Source organism: Aotus nancymaae, unplaced genomic scaffold, assembly GCF_030222135.1.
Source record: "Aotus nancymaae isolate 86718 unplaced genomic scaffold, 86718_ANA_hifiasm-v0.15.2.pri h1tg000064l_1, whole genome shotgun sequence".
NCBI classification, from domain to species: domain Eukaryota; kingdom Metazoa; phylum Chordata; class Mammalia; order Primates; family Aotidae; genus Aotus; species Aotus nancymaae.
The window spans coordinates 9,664,687-9,685,484 of NW_026988479.1; the positions used below are offsets into that span (position 1 = coordinate 9,664,687).

A 20,798-nucleotide genomic window follows, 5' to 3' on the forward strand; every position below is an offset into this window, starting at 1 on the left:
TACTCCCCAGTCGCACATATCCACATAGGCACACACAGAGTTGTCTTCCTTCTGTGTTTCTACTGTTTCTTGCCATCTTCTTAATTTGGCTCTCTTGAAAAAGAGCAGTACCCAGTGCATATACTACAGAGAGGTTCTCAGAGCTAGACGGTAAGTCCTCTGGCTCAGGAACTCTGCCTCTTGGAGCTGGAAGGAAAGCTGGTAAACACAGCTTCCTTTCTAGAGGCTCGAGCCATAAAAATCTTACATCTTTGGGAAAATATCCACAGTTTAGTTGCGGTCCACAAAGTGACTATTTGTTTCTTTGATCTTAGTGTTACAATTAGAATGAGGGTTCTGGAGTGAGAGAGATATTATACCAGGAAGCATTTTTCCTGGCTAGGGAAACCAGGACATTGTTTCCTTCATACCAATTTACAACACAAATAATTAACTTCTTCAGTATCACAGTGGATACTCTAGAAAATACTTGAAGGCATGTCCCCGAAGGTACTGAAGACAGATAACACGAACAAGAGGCAGTTACTTTTCGTAAGGCTTAGTTCTATTTAGTTAGCATTGAAGGAGTAAGCACTTGAAACCTATCTGAAGAAGAAATCAATGGGCCGCAATGTCATGTTCTACTTTTCCCTTAGTGTTACTGATGTTTCTAGGAAGGGAGGGAGCTCTTTCATTTTCATTTAGAAAGAAGATGAAAGTGAATCAGAAAAGTCAGAGTACTAAAACCAAATGTCATCTTAAGAAGAGACCCTGTCAGCTTAGCTAAATAGTAATTCCTTCCAGTCATATTCCTCAATCCTTATCTGCTTCATAGGTTATATTATCGATGACAAAAAGGACTGTAACTATAACATGGACAATGGCTACAGAAAACACTAATTTTTTATATAAAAATCATTGATGATGGAATTGGTTAGATGTATTATAAAACTTGGCTTATAATCAGAAGAGAAATCTTAAACTTGAGAATCTTTAAAAATACATTTTTGGCACTTACCTTTCATCTTATCTTACTAATGATGGAATCTCAAACATAAAAAAATTCAATTTCTTAGGAAATTATAATGCTTTTGAAGAACTAAATTTTTCTTAGTAAGCCTGGCAATGAGGTTTGCAGGCCCTATCACATGGCAAGCATAACATCTAAAAACAAAAGTCAGGCCAGGCATGGTAGCTCACACCTGTAATCCCAGCATTTTGGGAGGCCACAGCGGGCAGATCACTTGAGGTCAGGTGTTTGACACCGCCTGGCCAACATGGTGAAACACTGTCTCTAAAACAAAACAAAACAAAAAAAGCCAAACAAAAAGTCTTTGTTCTATAAAGTAAGAACTACCTGAGAGCAAATAAGAAAAAAGAAAATTAGAAACCAGCACTTGTTTTCTTCTACCAGAAAATAAAATATGCCAAAGAATACAAAAGAGCTATAGGATAGGAACAAAATCTCCACATATCTCAGACTGATGCAGAACAAGCTGTTTTATTCCTCAGATATGCAGGTCTCTGCAATGAAACTGCGCACAAGATCCTACTTGTTGCTTGCCCCAGGGAGTACCGTTAAAAGTAAAGAGACTGGGAGTACATCTAAATGTGGAGAGACTGGGGCCTGTCATTACTTTTGGGGAAGAGGCACAGATTACCCAATTGGGCACCAATAAGACTGGAGCACTTCAGAATCAGACAACTGGGGTGGAACTATAGGGCCTACCAAACTGAGAATCAACCTTGTGTACCATAAATGTGCTTTTCTTCAGAAGGCCAATCCCACAGGGACTAGGACACAGACCCCATCAGCAATGGTAGTGGCCACATCACTAATAAAAATACACATGATTCACAGATACGTGGTATCAGGTGCAACTGACCACAACCGCCTCACGGTAAATATAAAAGCCTTGAGAGGCTTAAATGCTATGTAAATATTCTAAAGGAATCTCCTTTCTCAACAACCACCTCATATGTCTAATATTAAATACTAAAATTTTCAGAGTATACTAACTAGATAAGACACATTTAAATGAAACATTTGCCCAACAAGGATGCCAAACATTAGAGTTTGTTTTATTGCATGACGTTTGCATAAGAAAAAATGTTATTGAAAACCGTAAGGCATCATGCAATCATTGAATAAGCTAATTATTAACTGTACACTTAAGATAGGTGGACATATAATCTAAAATTTAAAAACTAGTTCCAAAAAAGTACATAAAAAATTTAACAGGATGAGCTTTTAAATATGGTTTATATTTATAATTTCATGTTGTTAAAAAGTGCTTCAAATGTACTGCTGGAAAGTTGCTCTTTATAAATGGCGCTGGGGTGATGTCAGATTATAAACTGTAAAAACCAATTACTTTTACGGAATTAGAAAGCTAACATTGTGATATTCAAACTTACTTGAATCAGTTTTCAATTCTCACTCCAATTAAGTTGATATAATATTAATAATCTAAAAAACATGTTTTATAACCAGCAAAAGTCTATTGAATTCAAGTTATGCATGTTGAGCAATCAAATCTCTAAGTAAGCCTGAACTTTGAGACCTGGAACCACGGTGGGTCTGTGTTAATCAATGTATTGTGCCATCCAGCGGAAGCCTTCTCCGTAACCTTGTCTTTTGAGCACACTACACATGAAAACTTCTAAGGGTCGGGCATTCAGTTCTTTCAGAGATACACTCCCCTAGAATAGAAGAGAGACACTTTGTTGGAGTTTTATGAAATTAATAAAGCCCCACATCCCAGCAGAATCATAGGTTCTATTTTAGAACGAAGAGTGACTGTGATAAATCCATGTCTATGTTAAAGTTGTGGCTGCTTGGCATCCAGGTCCCCTAAACATCACAAGAAGCCTCCTTCTCTCACGCTACCTTAGGACAAGATGGCCACTCAGTGGGAAAGAGGTGAGTTTGCGAGATACTCAAGGATGAAAATAATCTGACTTAGAAAAAACCCAAACTGACTTCACTAATATTAAACACAAACATTCCCTGAGAAGGTTTGTGACCAAACAAGGCATTTCCTAAAATTAATATGGAGCAAATTTATAAAAAAGACAGAAAACAGACCAAAGTCTACTTTGTCTAACATAAGAGCCTCCTGCTATATGCTGCAGTATTTCTCCACCCTGAAATAGTATATGTAAACCAAGAAAATTTTGTGAACCTCTGGGGTTCTTCCATTGTTTATCTGGAATTTTTCAATGCTGATGTTTCCCCCAAAATAAATCCTAAGAAAAGTGAATACCAAAACAATGCATCTTAAAGCTTACTATAAAGTGTATGTTCAGAAAACCCTAAAATATTCCTATGACCAGGTTTATGTCTTATTTATCTCTGGTGAACTCAGGGGCCTAAACACACTACTGCCATGCTTAAACACTCAAATCGTTTGGTGGCTGATTCTCAAAATGCATGATCTTTGAAAGCTTTAATTTAGTTTCCCATAAGCACAAGCCTTAGGCATAACTGATCCTTGACATTTTTACTGTCACCAAGAAAAGGTTTCATTCCATGGTAGAAACAAATGAAGACACTAAGAAGACCCACATGTATAAATGAGTTTTCTTTAAGAAAAAAAGAATGAGCCGGGTGCGGTGGCTCACGCCTGTAATCCCAGCACTTTGGGAGGCCGAGGTGGGTGGATCACGAGGTCAAGAGATGGAGACCATCCTGGTCAACATGGTGAAACCCCGCCTCTACTAAAAATACAAAAAATTAGCTGGGCATGGTGGCGCGTGCCTGTAATCCCAGCTACTCAGGAGGCTGAGGCAGGAGAATTGCCTGAACCCAGGAGGCGGAGGTTGTGGTGAGCCGAGATCGCGCCATTGCACTCCAGCCTGGGTAACAAGAGCGAAACTCTGTCTCAAAAAAAAAAAAAAAAAGAAAAAAAGAACGATAATGGGCTTGTATAGTTGGACAATAGTAATTTAAGAAGACACTTGTACCGTAGAATTAAACACTCACACCCATCATAATTTTTTTTTTTTTTTTTTTTTTTACCTTTCCTGTTGTCTGACCATATAAACCAAACATCTCTCGTAATCTCTCTTCACTGATGGCTTCAGGTCTGTCGATCTTATTCCCAAGAATCAGTATAGGCACATTAGCAATGGTTTCATCTGTCATTAGTGACTGTAAAAAACAAGAGTTGATATGAAACCATCCAAAGAGCTTATTTTGATATGATAAAACAGTAAAGGACTCATTTTCTACCATATTATGTCATACCAACTTTCTTTGGCAAACTTTCCCCACATTTTAAAGTGACCTCAATGAAACCATAAGCTCAATTCTTCTGTCTTCCTAGGGCTCTTCCTGTAAATGTATACTCTGCTCACCCTGTAAAGCAGTGACATAGAGTGTATAGAGCCAGCACCTTAGAGGTGGACAGATCTGGTTTCACTTCTGGTTCTACTGCTGCTTTTTTTTTTTTTTTTTTTTTTTTAAATGGAGTCATGCCCTGTCGCCCAGGCTGGAGTACAATGGTGCAATCTCAGCTCCCTGCAACCTCCACCTCCTGTGTTCAATCGATTCTCCTGCCCCAGCCTCCTGAGTAGCTGGGATTACAGACATGCACCATCACACCCAGTTAATTTTTGTATTTTTAGTCGAGACAGTGTTTCACCATGTTGGCCAGGCTGGTCTCAAACCTCTGACCTCACAGTCCTCCTGCCTCAGCCTCCCAAAGTGCTAGAATTACAGGCATGAGCCACCAGGCCCAGCCTCTACTGCTTCTGAGATGTGACTTTGGGCAAGTTAGCCTGACTAAAGCTCTAGAGAGAATTAGGAACAGTAGTATCTACCCTATGAAGTTGAGAATTAAATGAAGTAACACACACAGTCTCTGGAGCAAAGTAGGAACTCAGGCATTCTCTGTCCTTGTTTTGTAACCACAGAACCTACCGGGACTTTTCCACATGTACAAGTATTTGTTTTCCTGCTCTGGGCAGAGGCATGGTAGGATCAACCTTCAATCAGATCATGGACCTGCTTACTCTGTGGCCCCAGATCTAGTGTTGACCTTGTCTGTGGCTGTTGGGCCCCTTTACAAAGTATGTAACCTGGGATACTGGAGAGGAAGTAGCTACATATGCCTCTGCTCACTCCTGGGAGTAGTGTCAAAGATGGCATGTCCTATCATTTCAGGTGGTGGCTTAAGAAATAGCATCCTAGCATGACCAGGGACTCAAGATCAACCCACTCCAGGAATAGAGCAGACATGAAATATACTAAAAAGGTCTATTCTGTACAGGGTGAGCTTCTTAAGTCTTCATAAATGATGTCTGTTTTGGTACTTCCTCAATAGCTACAGTTACTCAAAGTTACTCCCTCTGCATTTTTTTTTTTTGAGATGGAGTCTCACTTTGTCACCAGGCTGGAGTGCAGTGGCATGATCTCAGCTCACTGCAACCTCCACCTTCCCGGTTCAAGTGATTCTCCTGCCTCAGCCTCCCAAGTAGCTGACACTACAGGCACGCACCACCATGCCCAGCTAATTTTTATATTTTTAGTAGAGACGTGGTTTCACCATGTTGGTCAGGATGGTCTCAATCTCTTGATCTAGTGATCCACCCACCTTGGCCTCCCAAAGGCCTGGGATTACAGGCATGAGCCACCAAGCCTGGCCTCTGCACTCTGAGTAATCACCACTTAAAGCAATCATTTAGCTCAACAAATTGCTAAGAGTTTCATCAGAGACTGCAGAAAAGCAGCCCTCTAATAACCATATCTCCAACCTACTTCTTCAGACTTACCACAGTGATTTGACTATATTTAGTTTCAATTATTTAACTTACATCAAGTTCTTCTTTTGATTCTAACAGCCTTTCATGGTCTGCACAATCCACCAGAAATACAATGCCATTGATAGCAGGAAGGTAGTTTTTCCACACTCTTCGAGCTAACAAAAACAATCAGGAGTTAGAGTTTATTTGCTGGTCAAACCCAGCAGATGGTTTAAGCAAAGAGTCCAACAAGATATCAAGGGCAGTAATCCCTTAGCTGCTGCTACTTCACAATATATTCATGTCAATCTTTTACCCAATGGTGCCAATTTCTTCTGAGAACACCAAAGAGGAAATTTCAGGCTTTCCTTGTTTGTGGGCAAGTCAAATACTTTAGTCTCTTCCAATTATTGTATGTAAGAAGTAGAATATTTAAAAGAATAAAAATAAAAATTAAAAAAGTAGAATATTTGCCACCAGTGCATAATGATACATGTTAAATTCATTAGAGGACTGCTACTATATAAATCTAAAATATAAGCTGTAAAAAACCTACATGTATATGTAATTACATATATATAAAGTATGTATTTATATTATACATATATGCAGTGTTCATTTTTTGACATTTCTAGTTATCAGATTTTTTTTTTTTTTTTTTTTGCCACGGTAAATTTGGAATGAGTGACAAAAGGAAATTAATACTAGGTGTAAGTGTGTTAAATTAGAATAATAAGGCCAGGTGTTGTGGCTCACGCCTGTAATCCCAGCACTTTGGAAAGCCAAGGAGGGTGGATTGCTTGAGCTTAGGAGTTCAGACCAGCCTGCACAACATGGTGAAACCTCATCTCTACAAAAAAATACAAAAAATTAGCCAAGGCCAGGCTAAGTGGCTCATGCCTGTAATCCCAGCACTTTAGGAGGCTGAGACGGGTGGATCACCTGAGGTCAGGCGTTCGAGACCAGCCTGGGCAACATGACGAAACCCTGTCTATATTAAAAACACAAAAATTAGCCGGGCATGGTGGCACGTGCCTGTGATTCCAGCTACTTAGGAGTTTGAGGCAAAAGATTCGCTGGGAGGCAGAGGTTACCATGAGCTGAGATCATACCACTGCACTCCAGCCTGGGTGACACAGCGAGACTCCATCTCAAAAAAAAAAAAAAAATTAGCCAAGTGTGGTGACGTGCACCTGCCCAGCTACTTGGGAGGCTGAGGTGGGAGGATGGAGCACAGGAGGCACAGTTTGCAGTGAGCCAAGATCACACCAGTGCACTTTCAGCCTGGGCAACAGAGCCAGACTCTGTCTCAAAAAAAATAAGTAAATAAATAAAATTTTTTTAAAAAAAGCAAACTGTTTTACTCATAACAGAAAAGAAGATCAAATGTTGATAAAGTCTATGAAATTATAAGAGCAATTTTTTTCCACAACTTTCTTCACTGACTTGAGTTTTATGACGTATCTCTCTCTCTTTTTTTTTCTTTTTTGTAAAGAGACAGGGTCTTGCTCTGTCATCCAGGCTAGTTCACTGCAGCCTTAATCTCTTGAGCTCAAGCCATCTTCCCATCTCAGCCTCCTGAGTAGCTGGGACTATCAGTGTCTATCATCATGCCCCATTAATTTTTTAAATTCTGTGTAGAGACAGGGTCTTGCTATGTTGCACAGCTGGTCTGGAACTCCTGGCTTCAAGTGATCCTCCCACCTCAGCCTCTCAAAGCACTGGAATTACAGGCCTGGGTCCCCATTCCCAGCCACTATGATATATCCTGAAAACAATATAGAAATGAAGTCTCAGACAATTCCATTAGATTCCAATTCTAATAATCATATTCTAGAAATTGTTTTGCTTATATAACAGGCAATTATAGGTCTCAAATGTGCTTTCACTAGCAAGAACTGCTTACAGTCCTTTCAACTATATGTCATATCAGGTCTTTAGAATGCCTACCAACTCGATTATGACTTACTATGAGCTAAATGTTGCCAAGTGCTTTTGGAGATATAAAAAAGGAACAGGCCAGGTACGGTGGCTCACACCTATAATCCCAGCACTTTAGGAAATTGAGGTAGGAGGACTGCTTGAGGCCAGGACTTCAAAATCAGCCTGGGCAAGATAGTGAGACCCCATCTCTAAAAAAATTCTTTTTATTTAAAAAAAAAAAAAAAAAAAAAAAAACAGGATTTTAGTCCCTGCAAGTTTAATATAGGAGATAAAGCAGTCTTTCTAAACTTGTTATAGACATGTACACAAATGCACTAAGTGCTATGAAGTACAGCTGAGAGCACTCCAACTAAGAATGGATTCCCAAGGGAGGTAGCAGCGCTGGGCCCTGAAGGGGTCACTCATGTGCGGATGGGGATGGCATGAGCAAAAGCATAGAGGTAGAAAAACACCAAGAAGGTCTGATTTGGTTGAAGTAAAAACAATGGGAAGGGGAATAGCAGGAAATAAAGACCAGAAAAGTAGGTCAGGTATTGGCTCACACCTATAATCCCAACACTTTTGGGAGGCTGAGGTGGGAGGATGGCTTGAGCCCCAAGAGTTGGAGACCAGCCTGGGCAACTTAGTGAGTGAGACCCTGTCTCTATAAAATAATAATTAAAAAAACCCAGAGGGCTGGGCGCGGTGGCTCAAGCCTGTAATCCCAGCACTTTGGGAGGCCGAGGTGGGTGGATCACGAGGTCAAGAGATCGAGACCATCCTGGTCAACATGGTGAAACCACATCTCTACTAAAAATACAAAAAATTAGCTGGGCATAGTGGCGCGTGCCTGTAATCCCAGCTACTCAGGAGGCTGAGGCAAGAGAATTGCCTGAACCCAGGAAGCGGAGGTTGTGGTGAGCCGAGATCGTGCCATTGCACTCCAGCCTGGGTAACAAGAGCGAAACTCCATCTCAAAATAAATAAATAAATAAATAAATAAATAAATAAACAAACAAACAAATAAATAAATAAATAATAAAAATAAAAAACCCAGAAAAGTAAACTGGGACCAGATCATAGAGATCCTGAATGCCAGGTTAATAAGTTTGGCATATTTTGTAGGTAATGATTTAGCCATTTAAGGTTTCTTTTTGTTTTGTTTTGTTTTGTTTTTACAGAGCATTAACATGTTCATAACATGATTATAACAGTAGGAAGCAGACTGAAGTAGAGAGAATGGAAGCTAAATTTTACTCAAACACTTTACCACCAAAAGCAATTCCAATTTGAATTGACCAGAAGTATCATGAAAATCACCCTTTGCTTTTCTTTATTTTTTATTTTATTGGTTTTCTTTTCTTTTTTTTTTTAATACCCTTTGCTTTTAAAGCATTTAACAGAGAGTAATAATCCCTACATTTTAAATCTACTCTGGCCTTCAGTGAATAGAATGAGATTTCATATACTGGAACTAATGGCCACATTTCTGTTAAGTTAAAATAAAACAAAGTGTTACTTCAGGTTTTCTAATTCCAAAAAAAAAAAAAGAAAAGAAAAGAAAACAAAGTGACTATAAGAGTAATAGAATCTTACCTTGAACATGGCGAAACCCCGTCTCTACTAAAAATACAAAAATTAGCCGGGCGTGGTGGCACATGCCTGTAATCCCAGTTACTGGGGAGACTAAGGCATGAGGATCACTTGAACCCGGGAGGTAGAGGTTACAGTGAGCTGAGATTGCACCACTGCACTCCAGCGTGGGAGACAGAGTGAAATCCTGTCTCAAAAAATAAAAAGAATCTTACCTTGAACATGTCCGCCCAGATCAAAAGTTGTAAACGTCATGCCGGCAATGGTCAGTTCTTCTGAAGCTAAATAAGAATTTAAAATATTTTTACAAACCCATTAATAGCTTATATTACTACTTAATGTTTGATTTACTTTTATTGTAAATAAGGTCAAATCAATCATTTAGGAACTGCTATAATAACACTTTTTGTAATTAGATATATGCCAATTCATATTGACATTTTAACAAACAACTGTAATATTCAGTTCTGGTATTCATTACCCACCATAAATCCAACATTTATTTTTCCTACTCTATTCTTTTTTTTGGGGGGGGACAGTGTTTTGCTTTATCGCCAGGCTGGAATTCCATTCAGTGGCATGATCTTGGCTCACTGCAACCTCTGCCTCCTGGGTTCAAGCGATTCTCCTGCCTCAGCCTCCTGAGTAGCTGGGACTACAGGCATGCACCACCATGCCCGGCTGATTTTTGTATTTTTAGTAGAGATGGGTTTCACCACGTCAGTCAGGATGGTCTCTATCTCTTAACCTTGTGATCCACCCACCCAAAGTATTGGGGTTACAGGTGTGAGGCACTGCACCTGGCCTTCCTTCTCTTCTTCCTGCTGAAAATGTTAATCTGTTCAGACAATTATTTGCTACGAATTCAAACAACCGCTCCAATCGAATAACTGTTCACATAATTTATCTTAAATGATACAGGTGAAATAATTTTCTCTTATGGCTGACACAAGACAGTGTTTAATTACAAACACAATTATAATAAAAAATTGTGGCCATTATTTCTACAACTATCTTTCTAACTCCTCCCTTCCACTTCTGAGACTTCAGTTGCAGGTTTGTTAGACTGTCTGATATTGTCCCACCAGTCATTGAGGCTCTGTTTATTTTGCTTTCAGTCATTTTTCTTTCTGTGCTTCATTTTGGATAGTTCTATTTCATTGTTTACTGGGCTTTCCTTCTGCAGTACTGGCACTATCTAATTTACTGTTAATCCTAGTCAGAGAAATTTTCATTTCAGGCTGGGCATGGTAACTCATGCCTGTGATCCCAGCACTTTGGGAGGCCAAGGTGCGAGAATCACTTGAGCCCAGAAGTTCAAGACCAGCCTGGGCAACATAGGGAGACCCTGCCTCTATTTTTAAAAAAGTAAGAAAAAAAGAAATTTTCATTTCAAATACTGTATTTTTCAGTTCTAGAAGTTTCATTTGATTCTGTTTTATATCTTCCATTTATTTCCTCATGTTTGTGTTTTCCTTTAAATCCCTGAGCACATTCATAGTGATTGTCTTAACATCTTCATCTGCTAATTCCTTCATCTTTGTCACAATTTGTCTGTTTCTACTGACTGAATCACACTTTCCTGTTTCTTTGCATGTCTAGTAATTTCATATTGAGTGATGGATTTTGTTGTAGTCCTTTGAAGGTTGAACTTTGTTCTGACAGTTCACTTGCTTGCAGATCAGTTTTTAAGATTTGTTAGGAGGCTAAATGGGATTAAACAACAATGATTCCCAACTCCCAGTGAGCTCTAGTAATTATTTGGCTAGCAGCAATCTTTAATTGTTTTTTCTCTGAAAATTGTTATTTGACCAGCCTTTTGGAGTTTTACCCAATGCATGCACAGATTGGTATTCTGCTATGTAAATTTCTAGAGTCCCTTCTGTCCAGAGGTCCCTCCTCTCTGGCCTAGCAAAAAATTCTAGTCCTGTTGGCCTTTCTACATCTCCTCAACTCAGCAAGACTTATTGGACTATGTTTGGGCGTCCTCTCCTTGCACTATGGTCTGAAAATTATCTCTTGCCATAAAACTAAAATAAAGAAGAGTTGTTTCCTTTCTTTCAGGAATCAGTCCTGTGCTAGCTGTTGCCCAATGTCTGAAAACAGTTGTAGTATATTTTTTGTCCAGTTTTCTAGTGCATACAGTGGGAGGGTAATTCCAGACCCAGTAATTCCTTATAGCCAAAAGCATAAGTGCCCCATAATGACAACTGATAAGTTTATTGTTTGTTTGTTTTTTAGACAGAGTCTCATTCTGTCTCCCAGGCTGGAGTGCAGTGGCACGATCTCTGCTCACTGCAACCTCCGCCTCCAGGGTTCAAGTGATTCTCCTGCCTCAACCTCCCCAGTAGCTAGGATTACAGGTGCACGCCACCACACCTGGCTAATTTTTTTCTACTTTTAGTAGAGAAGAGGTTTCGCCATGCCGGCCAGGTTGGTCTCGAATGCCTGATCTCAAGTGATCCACCCGTCTTGGCCTCCCAAAGTGCTGGGATTACAGGTGTGAGCCACGGAGCCTGGCCAACAACCTAAGTTTTAGTGTAACTACTTTAGCCCAGAGTACTTTATCTTGTCAAAACAAGATATCCTCCCTCCTGTGCCTCCCTAAGTGCTGAGATTACAGGCATGAGCAACCACACCTGGCCCAGGTGGTCTTTCTAAAAGAACAAGAACACACAAATTATTTTAAAAATTGTTTTAAAACTTTCCATTTTTGGCCAGGCACAGTGGCTCACCCATATAATCCCAGCACTTTGGGTAGCCAAGGCAGGCCGATCATCCGAGGTCAGGAATTAGAGACCAGCCTGACCAACATAGAGAAAAAAATTTTTTACTAAAAATAAAAAATTAGCAGGGCGTGTAATCCCAGCTACTTAGGAGGCTGAGGCAGAAGAATTGCTTGAACCTGGGAGGCGGAGGTTGCAGTGAGCCGAGAGGGCGCCACAGCACTCCAGCCTGGGCAACAGGAGCAAAACTCCATCTCAAAAAAAAAAAAAAATTGTAGCCGGGCGCGGTGGCTCAAGCCTGTAATCTCAGCACTTTGGGAGGCCGAGGCGGGTGGATCATGAGGTCAAGAGATCGAGACTATCCTGGCCAACATGGTGAAACCCCGTCTCTACTAAAAAATACAAAAATTAGCTGGGCGTGGTGGCGTGCACCTGTAGTCCCAGCTACTCGGGAGGCTGAAGCAGGAGAATTGCTTGAACCCGGGAGGCGGAGATTGCAGTGAGCCGAGATTGCGCCACTGCACTCCAGCCTGGCGCCTGGCAACAAAGTGAAACTGTCTCAAAAAAAAAAAACAACTGAATTTTTGGCTGGGTGCGGTGGCTCACATCTGTAATCCCAGCACTTTAGGACGCTGAGGCAGGCGGATTGCCTGTGGTCAGGAGTTTAAGACCAGACTGGCTAACATGCTGAAACCCCTTATCTACTAAAAATACAAAAATTAGCTGGGTGTGGTAGCACATGCCTGTAATCCCAGCTACTAGGGAGGCTGAGGCAAGAGAATCGTTTGAATCTGGGAGGCAGAGGTTGCAGTGAGCTGAGATCATGAGACTGCACTCCAGCCTGGGCAACAGAGCGAGACTCTGTCTCAAAAAAAAAAAAAAAAAAGATATGAGTACTACTTCAAGATTAAATATATTCCCTGGGAGCCAGGTCACATATAATTTACTATATTATTTTAGGAACAGGTCAAGTCACCTGATCATAATTTATCTACCAGAAAACGCCCCCAAAACAAAAAACTTGCCCATGTGTGGTGGCTCATGCCTATAATCCCAATACGTTAGGAGGCCAAGACAGGCTGATCACTTGAGCTAAGGAGTTCGACACCAGCCTGGGCAACATACTGAAGCCTGGTCTCTGAAAAAATATAAAAATTAAGTGGGAGTGGTGGCATATGCCTGTGGTCCCAGCTACTTGGGAGGCCGAGTCAAGAGGATGGCTTAAGCCAGGAAGGCAGAGGAGCAGTGAACTGTGATCATATTACTGCACTGCATGCAGCCTGGGCAACAGAGCAAGACAAAACAAAACACTTTTGGTTAGTGTGTGTGACTTAGCATCACTTGATCAAGTATAACATTGTATGTGGGAATATACTTACTGGGATGTAATGTTGGGACATGTTGTCCAAGTCTGTCATCTTTTAGCATGTGTAGCAATGTTGTTTTTCCTGCATTATCCAATCCAAGAAACACCAATTTACCAGTCTTCTTATATAATCCTGCAAAGTAAGAGCTATGATTGGTCAAAGTGATATCTGACACTGATTATCCAAATGAATTTAAATTTGACCGGATTAAGGTTGGAGTTGTAAACCTATTTTCAATTTTAAAAGAGCTATTTTAAATCTATTCATAGCTGGGCACAGTGGCTCACACCTGTAATCCCAGCACTTTGGGAGGCTGAGGCAGGCCAATCATCTGAGGTCAGGAGTTCAAGAACAACCTCACCAATATGGTGAAACCTCGACTCTACTAAAAATACGAAAATCAGCCAGGTGTGGAAGTGTATGCCTGTAATCCCAGCTACTTGAGAAGCTGAGGCAGGAGAATCACTGGAACCCAGGAGGCGGAGGTTGCAGTGAGCTGAGATCATGCCATTGCACTCCAGCCTAGGCAACAGAGTGAGACTCTGTCTCATAAATAAATAAATCTATTCATGATTTGGGACTTCAAATAATTATAAAACCAAACTTCAACTCAGTCAATAGAATATGTGTGTTGCCTTAACATATGTACAATGCCAAAATGCTGATTACTTTAATTTTCGAAGTATCAACCAGGTATTGATTGATAAATTGATAAATAGAAAAAAGGCAGCATTGACCAATTTATAACAGACTGGAATTGAACTGCTACATTTCATATTGAACTTACTTACTTTATTTATTTATTTAGAGGCAGGTTCTCACTCTTGCATAGGCTGATGTACAATGGCATTATTACAGCTTGCTGCAGCCTCAGCTTCCTGGGCTCAAGCAATCCTCCCACCTCAGCCTCCTCAGTAGCTGAGACTACAGGTGTGTACCACTATACCTGGCTAAATTTTGTATTTTTTGGTAGAGATGGGGTTTTACCATGTTAGCCAGGCTGGTCTTGAACTCTTGGCCTCAAGTGAACTGCCCACCTTGGCCTCCCAAAGTGCTGGGATTATAGGCGTGAGCCACATGCCCAGTCGAACTTTTTTATTTTATTTTATTTATTTTTTTTTTTTTGAGACAGAGTCTCGCTCTGTTGCCCAGGCTAAAGTGCAGTGGCGCAATCTTGGCTCACTGCAAACTCTGCCTCCCAGGTTCAAGTGATTCTGCCTCAGTCTCCTGAATAGCTGAGACTACAGGTGCATGCCACCACGTCCGGCTAATTTTTTGTATCTTTAGCAGAGATGGGGTTTCACCATGTTTGTTAGCCAGGATGGTCTCAATCTCCTGACCTTGTGATCCGCCTGCCTTGGCCTTCCAAAGTGCTGGGATTACAGGCGTGAGCCACCATGCCCAGCCATCCAAACTATTTTTTATGTGTTTAATTGTCTAACCTCCACAGAATTACATGAGAGAAGACTAGTCTTAACTTATAGTAGCAGCTGAAAAAATATTTAATCAATAAACAAACTTTTTTCCGGTTCAAGTTGGCATTTGAAATAAACATTTAAGGACATTAGGCAATTATACTCTTAGGCCCTTCGTTTTCTAATAAATTCATACTAAAATAACACCTAGTCTTTATCCATGCTTAAGTCTAAGAAATAAACTCTTTGATGTCCTAATCTTTTATTTTTGGGGGGAGAACTATATATATTTTTTATCATTAAAGAATCTACTTGTTTGACTGTCACTACTTCTATGAGTGTCACGAAAAAGCAATTTGCCCAAGATTACATAATTTAAAAGCAATATGGCCAGGTGTGGTGGCTCATGCCTGTAATCCCAGCACTTTGGGAGGCCCAGGCAGGCCAATCACGAGGTCAGGAGTTCGAGACCAGCCTGGCTAACATGGTGAAACCTCGTTTCTACTAAAAATACAAACATTAGCCAGGCATCGTGCCAGGCGCTTGTAATCCCAGCTACTCGGGAGGCTGAGGCAGGAGAATCACTTGAACCCAGGAAGCGGAAGTTGCAGTTAGCCAAGATGGTGCCATTGCACTCCAGCCTGGGGGACAAGAGCGAGACTTCATCTCAAAAAAAAGAGAAAGAGATGCAATGAGTAATTGAACATATTTGTATGATTACAAAGCCCATATTCTTAACTATTGCCTCATATATAAAGAGGCTCGACACAAATAAACCCTAATATATAAATAAGATAAAAGGAGATAACTAAGAGAGGAAAGGACCAATGTTACCTAAAAACTGTAGCAAGAAGGCTGAGCGCATTGGCTCATGCCTCTAGTCCCAGCAATTTGGGAGGCCGAGGTAGGTGGATCATTTGAGGTCAGGAGTTCAAGACCAGCCTGGCCAACATGGTGAAACCCAGTCTCTACTAAAAATACAAAAAGTAGCCGGGCGGGGTGGTACACGCCTATAGTCCCAGCTACTTGGGAAGCTGAGGTAGGAGAATCACTTGAACCCTGGAGGCGGAGGTTGCAGTGAGCTGAGATCGCGCCACTGCACTCCAGCCTGGGTGACAGAGTGAGACTCAGTGCCCCCCCAACAACAACAACAAAAAAAAAAACTGTAGCAAGGCTGGGCACAATGGCTCACGCCTGTAATCTTAGCACTTTGGGAGGCTGAGGTGGGTGGATCACCTGAGCTCAGTTCAAGACCAGCCTGACCAACATGGTGAAGCCCCATCTCTACGAAAAATACAAAAATTAGCTGGTATGGTGGCACACACCTGTAGTCCCAACTACTTGAGAGGGTGAGGTAGAAGAATGGCTTGAACCTGGGAGGTAGAGATTACAGTGAGAGATTACGCCACTGAACTCCAGCCTGGGTGATAAAGCGAGACTCTGCCTCAAAAACAAAGAAACAAAAAAACCAGCCTCGGCAACATAGCAAGACCCCATCTGTATAAAATAAAATAAAAAAAATTCCTGGGTAAAGACATCTCATTTAGCAGATTATAAACTGCTATTTATGGTATACAAGGTACTTTATGGAACATGCATTTTAATAATAAAAATAACATACTGAATTCCTGTAAGGATTAAATGACAGAAAGCATTAAAGCACATAGGTAAACTAGCTAATAAATGGTAGATATTTCTGTTAGTAATATTCCTAACACCTTAACAGTCAAGAATTATTATTACCATTTTACAGATAAGGAAACTCAGGCTAAGGTGAAAAAAAGTAATTTGCCAAAGATTACTTAATTTAAAAGGGATATAACAAGTAATTGAACCTATTTGTATGAATTTCAAAGACTATATTCTTAACTATTCTTAACTACTGGCTTATATATAAAGAGACTTGACGCAGATAAGCACTATTAAATAAATAAGACCAAAGAGGGTAACTATAGAGAACAAAGAACCAACATTACCTAAAAACTGTAGCACACTGCTGAAACCACTGTAAATCCAATCAAATATGAAGGACATATCCAAATCTGATAGGGTCTGAAAAAAGGAGTTTTGAATTTAGTAGTCAACATTAAACACCAATATACATTAAACATCAATACTGTTAAACACCAACTCTGAGTAGATAATCCTACAGCTACCTTACTGCAAAGAATTACACACTCTTATCCAGGCTGGTCTAACATGATCTAGACTGATGTAGTGGCTCATGCTTGACATTCTAGCATTTTGGGAGGCCTAGACAGGAGGATCACTTCAGCTTAGGAGTTTAAGACCAGCCTGGGCAGGATGGCAAAACCCTGTTTCTATAAAAAATAAAAAATTAGCTAGGTGTGGTGGAATGCACTTGTGGTCCCAGCTATTTAGGAGGCTGAGGTGGGAGGATCACTTGAGACCAGGAGGTTGAGGCTGCTGTAAGCCCTGATCACACCACTGCACCCCAGCCTGGGTGCCAGAGTGAAACTCTGTCTTAAAAACAAATCAAGGTCGGGCATGGTGGCCCACACCTGTAATCCCAGCACTTTGGGAGGCTGAGGCGGGTGGATCACAAGGTCAGGAGTTTGAGACCAGCCTGGCCAACATGGTGAAAACCTGTCTCTACTAAAAAAAATAATCAGCTGGGTGATAATCCCAGCTACTCTGGAAGCTGAGACAGGAGAATCACTTGAAACCAGAAGGTAGAGGTTGCAGTGAGCCAAGATCGCGCCACTAAACTCCAGCCTGGGTTACACAGTGAGAATCCATCTCAAAAAAAAAAAAAAAAAAGACATTAAAATACCAAGTAGAAACCATTCTTTGTCCACTAAAGTAGCAAAATGAAAAAGAATTTTAATAGCCAGGACCAAAAAGGATGTGGTAAAAGAGGCACATTTGGTGGCAGTATAAACTAGCACAAAATCAATTAGGCAAAAGTGTATCTGTTACTATCATTTGACCCAAGAATTCTACTTTTAGAAATTATCTTATGCTTAAAGGTTTAGCTTTAAGAAGACCAAAAAAAAAAAAAAAAAAAAAAGGCCGGGCGTGGTGGCTTATGCCTGCAATCCAAGCACTTTGGAGGCCAAGGCGGGCAGATCACCTGAGGTCGGGAGTTCAAGACTAGCCACACCAACATGGTGAAACCCCGTCTTTAAAAAAAAAAAAAAGAAGACCAAAAAAAGAGAGAAATTATCTTAAATATAGGCCAGGCACAGTGGCTCACGCCTGTAATACTAGTAATTTGGGTGGCTGAAGCAGGTGGATCACTTGAGTTCAGGAGTTTGAGACCAGCCTGGCTAACATGGTGAAACCCTGTCTCTACTAAAAATACAAAAATTAGCTGGGCGTGGTGGTGGGCAACTATAGTTCCAGCTACTCCTGAGGTTGAAGCATGAGAATTGCTTGAGCCTGGGTGGTGGAGGTTGCACTGAGCTAAGACTGCACCACTGCCTGGGTGACAGAGCGAGACTCGTCTCAAAAAACAAAAACAAAAACAAAAAAGAAATTATCCTAAATATAGAGGCCAGGCGTGGTGGCTCACGCCTGTAATCCCAGTAATTTTTTAGACCGAGGCAGGCTGATTACTAGAAGTCAGGAGGTCAAGGCCAGCCTGGCCAATGTGGTGAAACCTGGTCTCTACTAAAAACATGAAAATTAGCCAGCTGTGGCGGCACGTGCTTGTAATCCCAGCTACTCGGTAGGCTAAGGCAGAATCACTTGAACCCAGGAGGTGGAGGTTGCAGTGGGCCAAGACTGCATCATTGCACTCCAGCCTGGGTGATAGAGTGAAACTTCCTCTCAACAACAACAAAAATTGGCCATTGGTGGTGCCTGGCGCCTGTACTCATAGCTACTAGGGAGGCTGAGGAATAAGAATCACTCGAACCAGGAAGGAGGAGGTTGCAGAGAGCCGAGATTGCACCACTGCACTCCAGCCTGGGTGATAGAGTGAAACTGTCTGAAAAAAAAAAAAGGAAATTATTCTAAATATAGAAAAGTTTCAAGTTTTATGTTAAAAATATGTATCACAAGTGTTACTTAAGAAAAATTTTAGGCTGGGTATGGTGGCTAGCATCTGTAATCCCAGCATTTTGGGAGGCACAGGCAGGAGGATGTTCAAGACCATCCTGTGCAACATAGTGAGACCCTGTCTCTACAAAAAATGAAAATAAAAATTAGCCTAGCATGGTGGCACACGCTTGTAGACCCAGCTATTCAGGATGCTGAGTTGGGAGGGTCCCTTGAGCCTGGGAAGTCAAGACTGCAGTGAGTCATGATTGTACCACCACACTTCAGCCTGGGCAACAGAGCAACATCCTACCTCAAAAACCACAAAAATAACAAAATTATATATGGCCTATGAGGTATTTATCAAAACTTATTGGGGGTTGTGGGGAGAGGGAGGAAGAAAAGTAGAGAGAAAAGAAAGAGAAGAAGAAAGGTTATTTTAATAAAGTAAGTTTCCAAGTCCAGTTATACCTGTGTGGAATAAAAACTCTTTTTCTCTTTATTTTGGTCTTTTTAGCAATTGGTTCCAGGTGGTAAATTTCTGAGTATTATCTTTCTGTATTTTTCAAATTGTAATCACATCATCAATTTTTTTGTTTTTTAGAGGCAGGGGTCTCACTATGTTGTCTAGGTTGGTCTCAAACTCCTGGGCTCAAGCCATCCTCGCACCTGTGCCTCCCAAAGCACTGGGGATTACAGGCATGAGCCACCATGCCTGGCCATTACTGAATGGTACAAAAAATCTTTTAAACACAGTAGAAAATTAAGTTATTTACTTGATATATCCCTTGATAAACCGATAGGGTAATATGGAAAATAAGAGGGAAGAAAGCCTCTTAAGAAAGATCACATTCCAGCCTGGCCAACACGGTAAAACCCCATCTCTACTAAAAATAAAAAATTAGCCAGGCATGCTAGTGCACACATGTAATTCCAGCTACTAGGGAGGCTGAGGCAGGAGAACTGCTTGAACCCAGGGGGAGGAGGTTGCAGTGAGCCCAGATAGCGCCACTGTACTCCAGCCTGGGCAACCGAGTGACATTCCGTCTCAAAAGTAAGAAAGATGACATGTACTTTCGACCAGGCGTGGTGGCTCACGCCGGTAATCCCAGGATTTCAGGAGGCCAAGGCAGGTGGATCACTTCAGGCCAGGAGTTCAAGACCAGTCATGGCCAACATGGCAGAACCCTAACTCTATTAATAACACAAAAATTAGCTAAGAGTGGTGGTGCATGCGTATAATCCTAGTTTCTCGGATGGCTGAGGCACAAGAATTGCTTGAGCCCAGGAGGCAGAGGCTGCATTGAGCCGAAATCCAGCCACTACACTTCAGCCTGGGCGACAGGGTGAGACTCTGTTTCAAAAAAAAAAAAAAAAAATACACACACACACACACACACACACACACACACAATCTTTCAGGGCTGAGCGTAGTGGCTTATGCCAGTAATCCCAGCTACTCAGGAGGCCAAAGTGGGAGGATCACTTGAGGCCAGGCGTTCAAGACCAGCCTGGACAAAAAAGCAAGACCCCCATCTTTACAAAAAAAATAAAAAATCTGCCAGGCATACTGGCATGCACCTGTAGTCCCAGCTACTCAGGAGGCTGAGGCAAGAGGATCACCTGGGAGGCAGAGGTTGTGGTAAGCCAAGATTGTACCACTGCACTCCATTCTGGGCAACAGAGTGAGACCCTTTCTCAAAAAATAAAAATAAAATCACTCCAGCTCATGACTCAAGTAATTCCTTCACCTCCCTCATAACCTACACCCAGCCATCCCTAGTCCTATTAATTTCTTGCAGTGAAGATTCACCCTTTCTTTAGTTCTCACAGGAACCACCTAGTGAAGAATCTTATGTCGCATTCCTAAACAACCATCTTAACCTCAAAATTTATCTCTACCCATCTTGGTTTTTTAGAGACGGAGTCTTGCTCTGTCGCCCAGGCTAGAGTGCAGTGGTGTGATCTCGGCTCACTGACCTCCGTCTCCTGGCTTTAAGTGATTCTCCTGCCTCAGCCTCCCAAGTAGCTGGGACTACAGGCGCCCA

At 41.3% G+C, this 20,798-nt stretch overlaps 1 protein-coding gene across 2 annotated transcripts in view; it reads right to left on the reverse strand.

Annotated features, from left to right (window-relative positions):
* Window positions 1-1,461: 1,461 nt before the first annotated feature.
* SAR1B (secretion associated Ras related GTPase 1B) overlaps window positions 1,462-20,798 on the reverse strand; it is a 28,150-nt gene continuing 8,813 nt past the window's right edge. The window contains exons 2-7 of one of the 2 annotated variants that reach the window (XM_064366331.1): window positions 16,725-16,800; window positions 13,346-13,465; window positions 9,456-9,521; window positions 5,797-5,900; window positions 4,001-4,132; window positions 1,462-2,682 (exon numbers count right to left, since the gene is read on the reverse strand). In XM_064366331.1, the coding sequence (XP_064222401.1) occupies window positions 2,566-2,682; window positions 4,001-4,132; window positions 5,797-5,900; window positions 9,456-9,521; window positions 13,346-13,465; window positions 16,725-16,782 (597 nt within the window). In that variant the 5' untranslated portion in view covers window positions 16,783-16,800 and the 3' untranslated portion in view covers window positions 1,462-2,565. Of the gene's footprint in view, window positions 2,683-4,000; window positions 4,133-5,796; window positions 5,901-9,455; window positions 9,522-13,345; window positions 13,466-15,582; window positions 15,592-16,724; window positions 16,801-20,798 lie in introns of those variants that run through there. The other variant, XM_064366332.1, reaches the window with a different exon arrangement.